We start from the raw sequence: 17,678 nt of genomic DNA on the forward strand, positions 1-17,678 counted from the left end.
CCCACACTGCCATTCGGTAGATGTGTGTCTTTAGATAAGTGACTTAACTTTCCTGAATCTTAGAGTCCTCATCTAAAGATTCTAATACCTTCCTGACAGAGTGTCTGGTTGGGAGGATTCCTCATTTACTTTCCCCATCTCTTTGCAAAGAGAAAGGAGTGAAAATTGCATGGAAGTCAAACCCGAAATTATAACAGCGACGTCAAACATGGGTGAAGGGAGACCTAAATCATTACTTATTTCAGTAAAAAAACAAAAAACAAAACAAATACCTACTGGTTGCCAGGCACCCACTAGTGTTCGGAGCAATGAATCCAGTCCATCTCTCCAGGTCATTCACACACCAAGGCCCTGCTCATCTTTGTAAAGTTGGGGGACTGAGTGGGGACGACACGGTGTGGTGTCAGCCTGAGCCCACTGGATGACCCTAATTACCAAACGTCTGCTTCCTTCTCTGTGACAGTGACCCTGATACCGCATGGTGTGCCCCAAACACATGGTGCCCAGGACGAAGGCGGCGTCCCGAGGCCCTGGGTCCCAGCGGTCCGCTCAGCGACAGGTGCATAAGGCGGGGCCGGTGAGGGCCTTTCCTTCCATCGGAACCGTTCTCCCGGGGCTGAGGCCCTGCCCGGACTCCGAACACCAAAGGCCGGGGGCCGGAAGCGCGCGGCGCCACTGCCGCGCTGTGTCAGTCGGGAGGGAGGGATCGAGCGGGCGAAGCCGCGGAGGACGGGGTGAAGATGGCGGCCTTCTCCGGTGCGTTTGTGGAAGCTCTAGGGGTGGTGGGGCGGCTTGTTGCATGCCTCGGCCCTGGGGCGGCCCGCGGGGAGCTAAAGGGATCAGGGAGACCGAAGGGCGCTGTCCGCTGTAGCCCCTGATGGACCCGCGTTGCGGGATCGGGGGCGGCCGTGGCTCGGGTTCGGAGGACAGTTCTTTTCAGGAGCGGGCCAGGACGTCCCTCCCCGTGCCCTTTCCCTTCTACCAATCTCCACTTGGCTTTCCTGCCAGTGCACCTTCAGCTGCAAAATCCAGGCGGCGGCGTTGCTCTGGCGGTTCCCAGACGTCTGCACCTCCTGCCTCTTAACGTGGCAGTGACCCTTTGGGAACCGTTTTCTGCCCGCGGCTCATCTGGGCTTGGCCAGGCAGAGAAGCGAGACCGCGTGGGGTGGAGTGATTGGGGAAAATGACGATCCTGCCTCTGTCCAGTTTTTTCAGGCCCTTCCAAAACGTCCCAGGCATAAACCTGATCTTTATTTGTTAAACGCTATTATATCAACATTAATGTTCAGTGTTGAAGCCAAAGGGAAAGCATTTTGATTAACGTACGCAGCAGCCCAACGTAAGTTTGGAAAATTTACATTTATTTGCCGCCTGATACTGTCCTTTATTCCAAACATGATTTGATGTGGCTTATCGAAACCTACAGTTGATATTTTCCCCCCTTAATCATCCTCCTATTAGGGATCCAGTTTTAGGAAGCTGTAATCAGCCTTAAATGTGCTAAACGTGATGCATTTCTGTAGCACTTACGTAACGTTTATTGCTCTGTAAATGTATCACGTTAGGCCTGATGTCCTTTAACGGTCTTAACTTTTTAAGATGACTTCAGGTGTTGTAGTATTTTATATTTTTTAGTTTTCTTCTGTAACAATATTAGGAATTCCGAATCTCCAGTCATGTAAGTTTTTTTTTCTTTTCTTTTCTTTTTTTTTCTTTTCTTTTCTTTTCTTTTCTTTTCTTTTCCTTTCCTTTTCTTTNAGGCTCACTCTGTCGCCCCAGCTGGAGTGCAATGTTGTGATCTTGGCTCACTGCCGTCTCCATCTCCCAGGTTCAAGCAATTCTCCTGCCTCCCACGTAGCTGGGATTACAGGCACCTACCACCATCCCCTGCTCATTTTTGTATTATTAGTAGAGACAGGGTTTCACCATGTTGGCCAGGCTGTTCTCAAACTCCTGACCTCAGGTGATCCGCCCACCTTGGCCTCCCAAAGTGCAACAGTCATGGAAGATTTCTGACTGTTTCAGTTACATTTTCTAATAGGATTTGGTTGGAAATCTGCTCAGAGTTGTTGCTATTTTTTGTTTCCCAACATTTTCCTAAAACAAGATGTTAGAGCCAAGGTCTGTAGGATAGTTCTAGGTAGTCATTTTATAGGTACACATCTTTGGGAGTCATACACAAATTTCATGAAAGTTAGAGGTAAAGGACTGGAAAAAGAGTCTGTGATATGAAATAAAGACAAAACTGGAATTTCATAAATGTTTCTAATTTTTCCTTAACTGTTAAAAATGTTATACTTAAGGTCTGGTTTCAAAAAAAACATATAGGGAACATGATCAGAATGGTACAACAGGTTGTCTGGAATTTACTGAAAGTGATATGTTGTTTCTTGTTGTAAAACAATTTTGCAAACAGCTTCAGCTTGCAGTATTCCGTATGCAGTAAGAACACACCACTCCTTTGTTCAAGCAGTTTGCATTTTAGGAGAGAGAACATAGACTGTAATACAGGTTAATTCTTAGGAAGGTCTGCCTGGATATTCAACTTTAGATCTTCATTAGTTTATCTGTGGATTTTTTTTTTTTTTCCTGAGGAGATTAAGTTAGGAGAGTTGCCAGGCACAGTGGCTCATGCCTGTAATCCCAGCACTTTGGGAGGCCAAAGTGGGCAGATCATGAGGTCAGGAGATTGAGACCATCCTGGCTAACATGGTAAAACCCTGTCTCTACTAAAAATACGAAAAAAAGTTAGCCGGGTGTGGTGACATGTGCCTGTAGCCCCAGTTACTCAGGAGGCTGAGGCAGGAGAATTGCTTGAATCTGGAAGACGGAGTTTGCAGTGAGCCGAGATCGTGCCACTGCACTCGAGCCTGGGTGACAGAACGAGACTCTGTCTCAAAAAAAGAAAAGAGTTAGGAGAGCCTTCTTTTTTGAAAATTGTGATCCTTCTCATCTGATGCAACGAAAAAGCTACATAATTTTATGAATAATATTTTCAGTCTGTACGTTTGCTTTATGCCTTTTCATAATGGCAAGAAACACAGAATTTCAAAATTGGTATTTCTGGGGCTTGTGAATATTTGGCTATTTTTTTATAGGAATACGTATTTTTATAATAAAAGCTATATTTTATAAATACATACTTAAAAATCACTTCTCATTTGGAAGGAAAGTTTAAGTAATCCAACTACTCCATACGTTAATTACCCTCTAGAGTTCATATGAGAAATGATAAAATGGCAAAATCCAGTTAGGAACAACTCATCTCTATTCATTTAGGATGGGTCTTGAAGTAGAATTATTGAAATATGTATACAGTTAAGAACAGAGCAGTTCTTCAGCTGACATTTCCAGATGCCCATGTTTTCACCACTGGCCGCTCCCTCTTCAGTTAATCGGAGTTTTGATTGTGGCTGCCAGTAAATGTGGGTGCTCTCCACTTGTCTATTCATTTTTCTCTAATTGCTGAAGGTATTCACAAGGTCCTGGAGTAGCCAAGGTACATAATATCTAATGTAAAGAGATTATCTCTAAATGCACACATTATCTCTAAATTATCTCTAAATGCAACAACCCTGTCTATGCTTGGCAGACTTTTCACGAGTCATAAGAGGTAAACAAGCACTATAGTGGCTACAGTTTATTAGGTGACAACCATGCTCCAGTTGCATTACATTATTATCTCTGGTCTTCATATAGCCCTCCAAGGTAGGCAATATCAGCCCCGTTTTGTGTGGAGAAAACAGGTTTATAGCCTTGCCTAAGGTCACTTGCTAATAAGTGAGAACTTAGATTTGAACTCAAGTCTTTCTCCAGAACTTGTGCTCTTTCAACAGTGCCGCGCTCAGTAGATTTGATGTAACTGAGCTATCCTTCAAAATCTTTACCCTGTTTTTGAATAGTAATTTTGAGAGCACTGCAATTTATGATTTCACTTCAGTATATGTGATTTTTAAAATCAATGTTTACTTTCAGAGATGGGTGTTATGCCTGAGATTGCACAAGCTGTGGAAGAGATGGATTGGCTGTAAGTACATAAAGTTTAAATGTACCTGGGAGAGGATGTTTTATAATTTAAACAGTTGTTAGTGATTTTATCCAATATTTTTGTGTCTAGTTGGATAAGTGAAAATCAGTTTTTGTGTGTGATTTTCTAAATTATAGAAAGTTTCCTTTTTTCAACCTTGACGTATTTCTAGTGGAATAGGATGGATCATATTTACCATGTAAAATTTTCTTTTAGGCTTAAAGTTTAACATAACTTAATTTGCTTAGGTGATTTTTTTTCCCAATAACTAAAATTCTTCAAATATGATTCTTTTAGCCTCCCAACTGATATCCAGGCTGAATCTATCCCATTGATACTAGGAGGAGGTGATGTACTTATGGTAAGTTTAAATTTGGTGATTGGGAGCTGGGGACACACTCTAAGAATTGCATAGGCTTAAAAATGATACTTTAACTTTATTCACAAACATTTATGATACATATACTGTATTCATAGCATTAGGTAAAAGCTTCAAACAGATAAATATTTACCCTTGAGAAGCTTAAACCAACTAGGGCAATAAGACATGTGTAAGAGTGAATCTCGTATTAGAGAGAATGTGGCTCCTTCACAAGAGATGCAGAGTAGTGCGGAATTTGAGTGGGACTCCAGTTATCCTTTTGCTTTAGGGATCATAGGGACTGCTTAGAGGAAGTAGATTTCTTTTATTTATTTATTTTTTTAAAAAAGGCCAAGCTCTGTTGCCCAAGCTGGAGTGCAATGGTGTGTTTATAGTTCACTGCAGCCTCAAACTCCTGGGTTCAAGCAATCTTCCTATTTTGGCCTCCCAGTTAGGTGGGACTACAGGTACACACCACCACATCCAGCTAATTTATTGTATTTTTTGTAGAGACAAGGTCTCACCATGTTGCCCAGTCTGTTCTCCAACTCCCAGCCTCAAGCGATCCTCCTGTCTTGGCCTTCCAAAGTGCTGGAGTTATAAGCACGGGCCAGATTTTTGACAAGGCAAGATAAAAGGGAAATGCTTTTTAGGTAGAAAGAATATCAACAAAACAGCGAATGGTAGAATGTACGATATGACCCTGGAACACTTCAGTTGGATGGTAGCATAAAATATGTATCTGAGTGGGGATAAACTTGAAATAAAATGGTAGAGAGATAATGGGTCAGATTATTTGGGCTCTTTCTCAAGTGTCCTGTTAAAGAATTTGAGTATTAGTCTTCCATGAAGACTAATTTGAGTAGCAGATTGTAGTATAGTTCTGGGATTAGATGTTGTTTGGATACGTTTATAATAATCTAGATTAGAATGGTGAGAGCTTCCATTTGAATGATAGCAATGGGAAAGGAAAGGGAAGAGAAGATTCTTAAAGGTATGGGAAAGGTAACAAAATGGGCTGTAGTTGGAGTTGACAGAGGAAGCCTGGATAATCTGGAGGCACTGTGAAAATAAAGGTAGCTGGTCAAATGTTAAAGATTTCTACATATTATGGTGTTAATTTGATCTCTTTAATAGACAACTTAATCTGTAAAATCAACTTTTTTCCCCTCATTCAGGCTGCAGAAACAGGAAGTGGCAAAACTGGTGTAAGTAATAAATTGTATTTACTTACCCTCTAAAAGTTGAATTTTAAAGTAGCTTTGAATAGTAGTTTTTACTTTGAAGTATTTAATAAAATAGCAACCTCCAAAAGGTAAGGAATTAATTACTTGCCACTGAAAATGATATTTTTGTTGCCAGCTAATTATGAAGAGCTACAAAAAAGTATGACCTTAAGAACATAGTTTTAAATGGGTGTTAGGGAGTTACAGTAGCTTTAGTGTTTATACTCACTTCTGAATTTTAATATGATGACTCCTAAAATATGAAGGTTACATACAGAAGTTGATCTCCTATTGGCCTAGACTAGAGAAATAATTTGTTGGACTGGATGATATTTTTCCTCTTTAGTGTAGGTTCATTCTACTGTTCTCCATTGCTTTATCATTTTGTGCTGTTAGCTGCATCCTATTTCCTTCATTCAGTCCACTCTGTTGTCTGACTGGTATTTTTTTGGGGGGGCAAATGAAATTGTAGTACCAATCTGGAATATGTATAATTATTTGATGTGTGTGCATAACTTTTGTCATTTATGTTGGTTATTAAACTGTTGTTAGTATCTGAATACTAATATAGAGACCTTTTGTTTCTTTGATAGGCTTTTAGTATTCCAGTTATCCAGATCGTTTATGAAACTCTGAAAGACCAACAGGAAGGGAAAAAAGGAAAAACAACAATTAAAACTGGTGCTTCAGGTAATTTTTACAAATTGATATTTCCTTTTATATAAATCATCGCTTCTCATCACTGGCAGTTAGGAATGTGAGATTTGGGTATGCAGTTTTAGAATATTGTCAATATCTGAGGGGTGGCATTGGGATCTGGAACCCTGGAAACCAGAGATGCTAAATGTCATGGAGAGCCTAAACACTGCAAAGTTGTCTCTCCTAAAATACTAATAGTGTTCCCTTTGAGAAAACACTGGCATTTTGGAGATTGCATTTCGATATTTTAGTTTTTTTTTTAACCTTATAACTTTCTATGCTTAATAGTAAAGGAAAATAGGTACATATTACAAAAATATTAAGGAAGGATTTTACAAATAATTTTTGGAGTAAAATCCCATGCTGGTGGGAAGTATTGCCTTAGAGGGAATAGAGGCATTTTTTTCCTCTAAGATAAGAAGGGGATCACCTAGGAAGGTAAAATATAAATTTAAAGGTGTTTCTTATGTGCAATCCTATCTACGTGGAAATTGGTCTTTTTATTAGGTTTCTGATACTGTCTCTACCATAAACAATCTTACCGCAGTTTCTCTATCTTTAAATGGTGTTGCTTCTGTTGAATGGTTTCTAAATTTCATTCCATCTTAATTGATCTTTTGTTTTGTTATATTTTAATCATATTTATTCCATATTTTAAGTCACTCTTGTTTCATTATACAAAACAGGATTATTAAAAAATAGCAAGTTGAAGACCAGTGAACCTGGCATAGTAACATATTCTTTTCAGTTGTTTGAGAGTAATGTTATACATAAGATGTATAACGGAGAATCTATGAACTCCTGTAAATTAATTATGAGAGATAATTGATGTAACTGTTTACACTATTGGCCTATTCTAAAATAGTTTCAGAACTTGTAACAACTGTGCCGTCCTTTATGAGAAATGGTGGTAAAACACTCCTAAAGAAGAATAACCATGGTGATAATGGTTCTAAAAGTCACATCCTGTGAGGAATAAAGAAAGTAGAAAGTTAAACATGGAGAAGAAGTAAAAATGGAGATGGGATAATTGTTACATTATTGAAGAGAACTAGAGAGAAAATAATTATTCTAGAAAGTAGGACCAGGTTCAATTAGAAATAGTTTAGATGAAGATGTCTGTTTAACTTAAAGTACTTCCTAATAGCTACATTGAGCCACAATGTAAGGGAGAACCTCAAAGTTATTTCTCCAATGTTCAAAGTGTTTAAGCTGATGATGGATATCTTTTGACCAGAAATAATTTAGGAAGGATTTCTACCCCAAATGGAAAGTTGGGTTAGAAAGCACGTAGGGCTCTCTTTATTACAATTCTTAGTTTGTATATATACATACATCTTAACAGACTATTAAGATGTGTCAGAAAAGGAAAATGCCAATCCTATAAAAGGGAGGATAAAAAAATATGTTTCTTTTGAATGTGGTATTGAATTAAGATAAACGACTTGCTTTTCTTTTGATAGTTACAAGATAATTAGATTCTGAAATGTTGATCAGTTATTTCCTTTGTAATTGAAGTCAACTTGTTTAGTTACCTAAACTTATTTTAGTAGTGACCTAGGAGTAAGGACACAGATCAGTATCATCTGATACGGAGCACACTGAAGCAAGCAAGTGAGGAGAGAAGGTTTCAGGTCCGAATAGACCAGTGATGATTATCTTCAACGTGTCTGATTTTCAATTGCGTTTTGCTTTTAATAAAAACAGGTTTTACTTGTGTGTTCTAAATATATAAAACCATATTGAATCTAGAGGAATTAAGGTATATAAAATACTTGCTTTTTTTGATGAGCATTTTATTTATTTTATTATTATTATTATTATTTTTTGAGATAAAGTCTCCCTCTGTCACCCAGGCTGGAGTGCGGTGGCACAGTCTTGGCTCACTGCAGCCTCTGCCTCCTGGGTTAAGCGATTCTCGTGCCTCAGACCCCTGAGTAGCTGGGATTACAGTCACATGCCACCATGCCTGGCTAATTTTTGTATTTTTTTAGTAGAGACGAGGTTTCACCCATGTTGGCCAGGCTGGTCTTGAACTTCTGACCTCATGTGAACACCCACCTCAGCTTCCCAAAGTGCTGAGATTGCAGGCGTGAGTCACCACACCCGGCCAAGCATTTTAAATTTTATATATCTGGGGGTAACTTTTCTTATTTTAATTTGTTTAGTGCTCAACAAATGGCAGATGAACCCATATGACAGAGGATCTGCTTTCGGTAAGTGGATAGGCTTTCCACCAGCTCATTTGTAATTCAGAAACTTAAAAAAAATAATACATGAGAACACCAAGTAAATAAAATTAAGATTTAATTTACCAGATATTAGAATCTAGTCACTATCATTAAACAGTATAGAACTGACATAGGAATAGACAGTGGAATATAATGGAAATAAATCCCAGTATATATGAGAAGTTATATGCAGGAAAAATAATTATATTTCATTTCAATGAGAAAAAAGGATGATTTATTAGGTAAAGGGTGCTGGCACAATTGATGATCCATCTGGAGCAATATAAAATTGACTTCTATCTCATATCATAATTAGAAATAAATTCCCTATGTATTTAGGACTTAAATATATATGTATGAATTTGAATACAGAAAACTACATGTATAATTTAGCAGTGGCAAAACTTCCCTAACCCAAATAGAAAATGCAGAAATTATAAAAGAAAGTATTAATAGGGTGGAGTTGGACAGTCCTCCTTCTTGGGGTTAACAGACCTTAGAGTGGCTTTTATCCAATCCACCAGGCTGGCTGTTTGCTTGGGAATAACCTCCATCATGCATAGAGCCGTCTGTGATTGTTCCATAGTGAGCAATGAGACCTGCATCAACCCACACATGCCCTTCTATTCTGCTGCATTTAAAACCAAAGATACTTTCCTAAAGGAGTCACTCTCAGCATGCATTTTAGTAAAGGCTCCTCAGGAAGCTTATGGTACTGATCTACAAAATGAAACAGTTCCTTCACATTACCCCTCCAATTTCAGAGTGTTTTGGTTTTGCTCTCCCCACATTGACCGCCTTCCCGGAGACCACAGGTCTTAGAAGAACTTTCTGTTGGCCCTTTATAATTGTTCCCTTGGGGTTCAGCTTTGAAGCTGGTGACCAAAGCTCAGATGGACTGAAATCTGAATGTGGTCTCACATCAAGGGCTGACCCAGCACTCTTTTACTTCATTTTAGCTATTACAGATAATAGTAACCTAAAGACTGTATCCTTTTTTTTTCTAATTGCATTTTCTTTTCTTTTCTTTTTTTTTTTTTGAGATGGATTCTCGCTCTGTCGCCCAGGCTAGAGTGCAGTGGCGCAATCTCAGCTCATTGCAAGCTCCACCTCACGGGTTCTTATTTGTGTTTTCTTATGCATCCAGTGAACCAGCTCCTCGGAGTTGGATCCAACTCTAAATTCCACTGATAACTTTTACCATTAGTAACTGAGTGTAGCACAGCTGTGGCTCCATGCCATAGGTGATCTTCTGGCCACCAAGAAACCAAAAGTTCCTCATCCCCTACCCTTTTATCCTTTTTCTTTTCAAACCACATTTCTGTGAGCCAAGGCAGTTCTAGCAAACCCCAATTCTGACACCAGTTCTGAGAATATAGAGAAATAAATAAACTCCATTTTCCCCTGTATATTCTCACATCATGCTTCTGACAGCAGATGTGTGGGGTTTTTTCCCACAAGTCAAGCAAGCAGTCAGTGAGAACTGATGGAGTAAGTAACAGACACGTGTTTGTTTATTCATGGTTTCCTCTACTTTCCCATTGTGGTTGCTTACAGCTGAGAACTGTAATTCAATTCAATTCTGACACCATCTCCATGAAGATAGCATCATATCCCACAGGTTGAGGGCTCAGTCACACAAGACTGTCCCCCATATCTGATGTCCGGGTTGTGGCTTATGCTTCTAACCGATTGGCTATAAATCAGGATTCCTACAACTCCTTCCTCAGGTTCAATTAATTTGCTAGAGTGGCTCACAGAACTTGGGGAAATATGTTTACTGGTTTATTTTTAAAGCTATGACAAAGGATACTGATGAAGAGATGCATAGGTTGAAGTACCGGAGGGGGCTTGGAGTTTCTCCCCTCCCTGGGCGTGCCACCCTTCATGAACCCTTGTGTGTTCAGCTATCCTGGAAGCTCCTAGATAACTTTTTAAAAGTTCAGTTTTACATAATTCAGTACCTATATGGGTAAGAATTCATACTTCGAAGAATTTAATTTCTGAAAAGTGTAGGAAGATGTGTGTTGAGGTGCTTAACAGTTTGTTCTACTTTCAAGTACAGAATATGAGTTGGAAAAATGAACCAGGACGGAAGTTGTAGTTTTTTTCCAGTACAGACAAAAGCTGAATCTTTACTTAAAACCATTTAGCACCTACTATGTGGACTTCACTGAGACTGATCGTGATGTGTAATATAGAATATACCTCATCTTTTAGAGCCCTTATAATATTAGCAAGTAACAAATATATGCTTATTTACTCATGCTTTCCCCTACTTTCCCATTTTGGTTTCTTCCATGGATTGAGGAACAAGCTAGAGACAGTTCTGTTATCTTTTAGTTACATAGTCACTCAAGCTCTAAGTATAAAATCAGGACAACAAATATTGGTGAAGGGTGGTGCATCATCCTTGAGTACGTTTCTTTAAAGGACTCTAGAGAATAGTTATCTAAACACATTTGTATTGATGTTGCAACTACTATTAGTGCACATCAGGTTAAGAGCTGTGTTGAATCCTTTCTAGACTTGCTGTAAAATCTTACCTTAGTTAACAGATGGCAGCATAGAAAATAGCCCCCAACATAGCCAAGGACACCCATGGAATGAAAAGGTTAATTACACTTGGTAAATACTATCACTCAAGAATCAGTCAGTCTCAGTCTCTGGAACATTGCAACAAGGAAGGAATTATCTTGTTAGGCAGACTGAATGATTTTTTTTTTAGTGGTGGAAGGTGGGAATGTGTGATTTATAAAACCTTTACTGACGTGTTTTTCTGTATTTTCTTCTCAAATCCAGCAATTGGGTCAGATGGTCTTTGTTGTCAAAGCAGAGAAGTAAAGGAATGGCATGGGTGTAGAGCTACTAAAGGATTAATGAAAGGTATTTGAACAGCATCTGCACTTGTGTAAACTTTTGAGGCAATGTATTAATACATGAGGGTTTGTTGTTGTTTGTTTGTTTGTTTGTTTTTGAGACAGAGTCTCGCACTGTCGCCTGGACTGGAGGGCAATGGCACCATCTTGCCTCACTGCAACCTTCACCTCCTGGGTTCGAGCGATTCTCCTCCCGCAGCTTCCTGAGTAGCTGAGATTACAGGCGCCCACCACTATGCCTGGCTAATTTTTGTACTTTTAGTAGAGATGGGGTTTCACCCTGTTGGCCAGGCTAGTTTTGAACTCCTAACCTCAGGTGATCTGCTTGCCTTGGCCTCCCACAGTGCTGGCCTCAGGCATGAGCCACTGCACCTGGCCCATGAGTTTTTAAAAATAGCTTTAAGTCAAGGATCTGGGAAGGTGTTTGATGGTACAAATATACCTATAATTCTTCATTTGGTACATAACAGTGTAATTCAGAAACAATGGGAAGGTGGCTTCATGGTAAATGAATTTTGTGTGTGTGATTTATATAAATCTCAATGTATCTTACCCTTGTAGGGAAACACTACTATGAAGTATCCTGTCATGACCAAGGGTTATGCAGGGTCGGGTGGTCTACCATGCAGGCCTCTTTGGACCTAGGTAAGTGTTTCTAAAATAACTGAATTGATTGAGTTACATTTGGGGGTTAACATTTTATTATTTGAGGAAGCAAAATAATGAATTTAACCATAAAAGTTTTATTTTAAAGATACGGAAATAATATTTGTCTGTACCCCACCCTGTCCCCAAAAAGATTTGAAGGAACTTACAAAAAGTACAGATATTATAGCAGTATGAAATGAGGGTTAAGACTCTGAATGGAGTCAGGGTAAAGTTAGTGTGTGTGAATCCCTGCCACACAGTCCCATATAGACGCTTCACGTTATTGTAAACTTGCATCTGAATTTCTTACTGGCCAAAGCAGAAAGGGATGCAGTATCACTGGTGTCCCTAGTCTCACACAAGCTGTGCGACCTAAGCACTGTTTAGTTTTTTGTAGGATTCAGAACCTTAAGGAACAGTTTTCCTGTGGGTTCATGAAATAAATGGACATACTGTGTGAATAAAATTGCTTCTTTTACAGGTCTTTTAATTTTATATTTTCTCTTATCAGAAAAGTAAAATATTTTTAAAATTTAGGTACTGACAAGTTTGGATTTGGCTTTGGTGGAACGGGAAAGAAATCCCATAATAAACAGTTTGATAATTATGGAGAGGTAAGCAATTATGTTATCAACTCCAACATAGCTTAAGTAAGTTTTCTTGCAAACTTAATCACTCATGACAGAATGAGGGTGTAATCAGCAGATTTTCTGTATATTTTCCACAGAAAGTTTGGATTTGGACTTTAGTGAAGAAATATTGTCAAGCTAGATAAATATGTAGTAGTTATAATTTTTCTTTTATGCCACTTGTTATCCCCTCCAAAATACATTACATTGTCTTCTCTTTTCACCTCATTTTGATTTTGGTTTTGATACCTGTTATTCTCATTTCTTATTTTTGATCATGATGAATCTAAATATAGTTCATCTGGTGAGCTGAAATCTACAGTAATGTGAATCAGCCTACATATGTTGCTTCTCACAAGCCTGTCAAATGCTTGTACTATTGCATTGTCATATGCTCTAATAGGCATTTTTGATTTAAATAATTATTTTGAAACACACATACTTTTGATGCAGCTATATTTTAACTTTATTTAAGAATTTGCTTTCTATTAATAGCATTTGACTTTCTGGTATTCTAGGAATTCACTATGCATGATACTATTGGATGTTACCTAGATATAGATAAAGGACATGTCAAGTTCTCCAAAAATGGTAAGCTCTATAGGGATCTTAGTAGTGAAAAGATATATGATACTCAATAATTGTAATTTTTAAAATCCTCCCACCCTCTTTTTCAAATCCCTGTCCCTCCCTCCCTGCCTTCATTTGAACAAATACTTATTGAACATTGACTATGTTTGAGGTACCATGGTAAGTACTGGAGGCACAGAAGAAAATGGAATAGACATTTGGGGCTTACACACTAGTGGTGAAAGGCAGACATATAATACCATGTTAGGTGGTAATAAGTGCTGTGAAGGAGGGTATAAAGCAGGGGAAGGAAGTGGAGAGTCATAGCGGTTTGGGGGTTTGTACTTTTGTGTTGGGCAGTCAGAAGGCTTGATAAGGTGACATTTAAGTAGAGATCCAAATGAGTTGGGTGGTGGGCCGGGCAGATATCTGCAAAGAGCATTTCAGACCGAGGGAATAGTAAATGTGGATGCCCTGAGATGGAAGCGTGCTTGAGGTGTCTGAGTCACAGTGAGGAAGCCACTGGATCTGGAGTGCTCTGGGGATAAAGGACGGTGGTAGAATGTTAGATCAGTGAGGTGGTGAGGCCAGGCCATGGAGAGCCATATGGGCCGTGATCTAAACTTTGGTTTTATTTTGAGTAAAATGCAAAGCCATGAGGGTTTTGAGCAGAGGAGTGGCATCATCTGTCTTTAGTTTAACAGTACTATTCTGGCTGCTTTGTTGAAAACACATTGGAGGATGGGGTGAGATTGCCTAGAGAATGAGGGTAGATAAAGAGAAGAAGAGATCTGAGGCCTGGGTTCCTGTGGTTAGGGGTCAGCAAATTGAGGAGAATGCAGCAGAGGGGAATGCAGAGGAAGGCCAGGAGGAGAACCAAGAAAGCATGGGTCCTGCAGTCCCGGTGAAGGAAGTGTTTGAAGGATCAGGGAGCAATCACTGTGTCCAGTGCTGTGGATGGGTCTAGTCTAGCAAGATGAAGAATGTGCATTAACTGCTGCATTTGACAAGTGGAAAGCATTAGAAAGCTGTTTTGGTGGAGTGAAGGGGTGAGGGTGGGGAGCCTCCTAATAAGGAGCCAGTTCAATAGAGAATGAGGTAAAAGGAAGTGGATGAAGTGTAAATGGAAATTGGAGTTTCACTACAAAAGGGAGAAGAAAAATGGAAAGTAAATGGAGGGAGAGGTGAGTTCAAGGGAGATTTTCTTGTGTATTTTACTGTGAGAGTGTGTGTATATGCTTTGGAATGTCTAATGGAAATGATCTTGTAGACAGAGAATCATGAAAAATGTAGAGGGGTAGAGGTGACAGTTTCAGGAGTAAAGTGAAAACATGAAGAAGCCGGCCTTAGGCAGCACAGTTGATCCATGGTGACAGGAGAGAGGCATGAATGCAGGTAAGCTGGTAGACTTGACAGTGTCAACATGAGGAAGGTCTTTTCTGATGGTTTCAATCTCTGTCTCTCTCTTTTTTTTTTTTTAAGGAAAAGATCTTGGTCTGGCATTTGAAATCCCACCACATATGAAAAACCAAGCCCTCTTTCCTGCCTGTGTTTTGAAGGTAATTAGGAATCTAGTTAGAAAAAATTTGCTGTGGTTATGAGCTGCTTGCTCTTCATTGTTTTGTACACGATGGTTTCAGTTAGGGGAGGAGTTTAATTTCCTCTTTTGTTCAATGCTAGAACGCTGAGCTGAAATTTAACTTCGGCGAGGAGGAGTTTCAGTTTCCACCAAAAGACGGCTATGTTGCTCTTTCCAGGGCACCGGACGGCTACATGGTCAAATCGCAGCACTCAGGTATTGCACCTGCAAGGGTAAGGGTTTCTGGAGTAGTGGAAATAATTGGCGAGAACTCCAGTGAGCGAGGTTTCTCATAGTGAGTTACATACACTTTCCTTGCTGGTTTGGTCACATATCTTTTTTTAACACACCAGTAAAATTCATTTTTAAAACCTAATTCATAAACTCTTAAGTTTTTGGTTTCAGTGTAGGCATTTTGGGATCCTAATCATAATGGTAACGATATCTAGTATTTATAGAATGTGTGCTTATTCAGTGCCAGGGCACCGCGCTAAGTGCTTTACATGGTTAGTCTTCACAATAACCGCATAAGGTAGTCGTTTTCCCATTTCACAGGCAAAGAACCTAAAGAATAGGGACTTTAAGTGACTTGCCCAAGGTCACAGAGCAAATAAGTGGTAGAACTGAATTCAAATCTAAGCAGTCTGACTTCAAAATTTATACTCTTATCCATTGTATATTTAATATATTTCAGTTATTTAAAGTGCATTTCATAACCTGTTTACATTGTCACAAGTGAGTCATGTTTTTTTTAGACATATCAATCAATTAGAATTATTTCAAGTAGATTTTTCTTGTTTTAGGAGAGGGAGTCTCACTGTGTCACCCAGGCTAGAGTGTAGAGTGCAGTGGCACCATCATAGCTCGCTGCAGCCTTGAATACCTGGGCTTAAGTGATTGTCTCACCTTGGGCCGCCCAAAGTGCTAGGATTACAGGTGTCAGTCACCCCAGTGGCCCAAATAGTTTTAATTTAAAGTAGCCTTCGTTTGTTTTAGAAATCTAAGCTTTATTTTGTTTGACTGTCTTCTCTACTTTTTGACAATTATTATTTAAAATGTTGATATTAGAATAGTTGTCGTAATGTTTTGTAAGTAACAGTGTTATAAAGCATGATTTGAATGTGTTCTCATCTTTTTTATTCCCTAAGGTAATGCACAGGTGACACAAACAAAGTTTCTCCCCAATGCTCCGAAAGCTCTCATTGTTGAACCTTCCCGGGAGTTAGCTGAACAAACTTTGAATAACATCAAGCAGTTTAAGAAATATATTGATAATCCTAAATTAAGGTAAATCTTCCTTTTGTGCTGAAATGCTTATTGTCTTTTGGTTTGAAGTTTTTTGGAAGAAGAATAAGGTAGAGAAAAATGAAGTAGAAATTCAGTGTGTATACATAATACACGTGTGAGTATGTAAATATACTTTAATAATTTCTGTATAAAACTCCTGTTTATTTGCTAAATGATAAATATGTTTTTTCCCCCGTGTTTCTTACATGAAAAGTCATGGTTTAGTCAAACAGCATTGGAGTAAAATCTAATTTTTTTTTTTTTTTCTGAGATGGGGGTCTTAGTCTGTCGCCCAGGCTGGAGTGTAGTGATATGATTGTGGCTCACTGCAACCTTGACCTCCTGGGTTCAAGCACTCCTCCCACCTGAGTAGTTGGGACTGCAGGCACATGCCACCTTTGTAGAGACAGGGTTTCACTATGTTGCTTAGGCTAGTCTCAAACTCCTGGGTGCAAGTGATCCTCCTGCTTCAGCCTCCCAGAGTGCTGGGATTACAGGCATGAGCCACTGCACCCGGCCCTAACAGTTTTTTGAAGAGAGGATTTCATTCAATGTTAAATTTATTTTTGCCCTAAATCTGTATAGAAAGTGTGCCACTCTATTTCTAGCATGTTAGTAAACTTGGCGAGGTTTATTCTGGACTGCATCACGGTGGTGGCTTTCTTCCATTTGGGCATTCAGATTGGGCACTGTCTAGTTATAGGACTCTTTCTACCATTGGAAGGATTAAGTGACAAATTCAGGACCTTGCTCAGTAGCAATCCCTTTGACTTTGAAGAAGGCTATACCATATAAGTAAAACACTCTGTTAGTCAATTTGACACTTGATTTTTGTTAATTTTGCCTGTAATTCCTTTTTAAACTTGAAACATTCACACACCATAAAACTCATTATTTGAAGTGTACAATTCAGCCAGGCGCAGTGACTCATGCCTGTATTCCCAATACTTTGTGGGGGCCGAGGCAGGCGGATCACCTGAGGTCAGGAGTTCAAGACCAGCCCAGCCAACACAGTGAAACCCTGTCTCCACTAAAAATACAAAAAGTAGCTTGGCTTGGTGGCAGAGGCCTGTAATCCCAGCTACTCAGGAGGCTGAGGCTTGAGAATTGCTTGAACCCGGGAGGCAGAGGTTGCAGTGAGCCAAGATTGTTGCACTCTAGCCTGGGCAACAGAGCAAGACTCTGCCTCAAAAAAAAAAAAAGAAGAAGGTTTACAATTCACTGGTTTTTAGTATATTCACAAGGTTGTGTAACTGTCACCACTATCAAATTTCAGAAGCTTTGAATATTTTGAGATCACAAAAGCCTGTCATTTTTTTTTTTTTTGTTTTTTTTTTTTTGAGATGAAGTCTCGCTATGTTGCCCAGGCTGAAGTGAATGGCTGTTCATGGTGCGATCTTCCTACACTGTAGCCTTGAACTCCTAGACTCAAGGAATTCTGTCTCTCACCTCAGCCTCCCAAGTAGCTGAGACTACAGGCATGTGCCACTGTGCCAGGCGGGCCTGTCTTTTTAATATTGATCTTATTTACAGGTTGAACAA

At 39.3% G+C, this 17,678-nt stretch overlaps 1 protein-coding gene across 1 annotated transcript in view; it reads left to right on the forward strand.

Moving 5' to 3' along the window:
- Positions 1 to 281: 281 nt before the first annotated feature.
- The window catches only part of DDX1 (DEAD-box helicase 1), a 38,155-nt gene continuing 20,758 nt past the window's right edge, over positions 282 to 17,678 (forward strand). The window contains exons 1-13 of the mRNA XM_017871414.1: positions 282 to 756; positions 3,976 to 4,027; positions 4,325 to 4,388; positions 5,567 to 5,596; positions 6,208 to 6,304; positions 8,482 to 8,529; positions 11,347 to 11,430; positions 11,985 to 12,068; positions 12,609 to 12,685; positions 13,219 to 13,291; positions 14,753 to 14,829; positions 14,951 to 15,065; positions 15,998 to 16,136. Of these exons, the coding sequence (XP_017726903.1) occupies positions 741 to 756; positions 3,976 to 4,027; positions 4,325 to 4,388; positions 5,567 to 5,596; positions 6,208 to 6,304; positions 8,482 to 8,529; positions 11,347 to 11,430; positions 11,985 to 12,068; positions 12,609 to 12,685; positions 13,219 to 13,291; positions 14,753 to 14,829; positions 14,951 to 15,065; positions 15,998 to 16,136 (956 nt within the window). The 5' untranslated portion in view covers positions 282 to 740. The remainder of the gene's footprint in view (positions 757 to 3,975; positions 4,028 to 4,324; positions 4,389 to 5,566; positions 5,597 to 6,207; positions 6,305 to 8,481; positions 8,530 to 11,346; positions 11,431 to 11,984; positions 12,069 to 12,608; positions 12,686 to 13,218; positions 13,292 to 14,752; positions 14,830 to 14,950; positions 15,066 to 15,997; positions 16,137 to 17,678) is intronic.

This window comes from Rhinopithecus bieti, unplaced genomic scaffold (genome assembly GCF_001698545.2).
Source record: "Rhinopithecus bieti isolate Rb0 unplaced genomic scaffold, ASM169854v2 scaffold_4781, whole genome shotgun sequence".
In the NCBI taxonomy this organism is placed as follows: domain Eukaryota; kingdom Metazoa; phylum Chordata; class Mammalia; order Primates; family Cercopithecidae; genus Rhinopithecus; species Rhinopithecus bieti.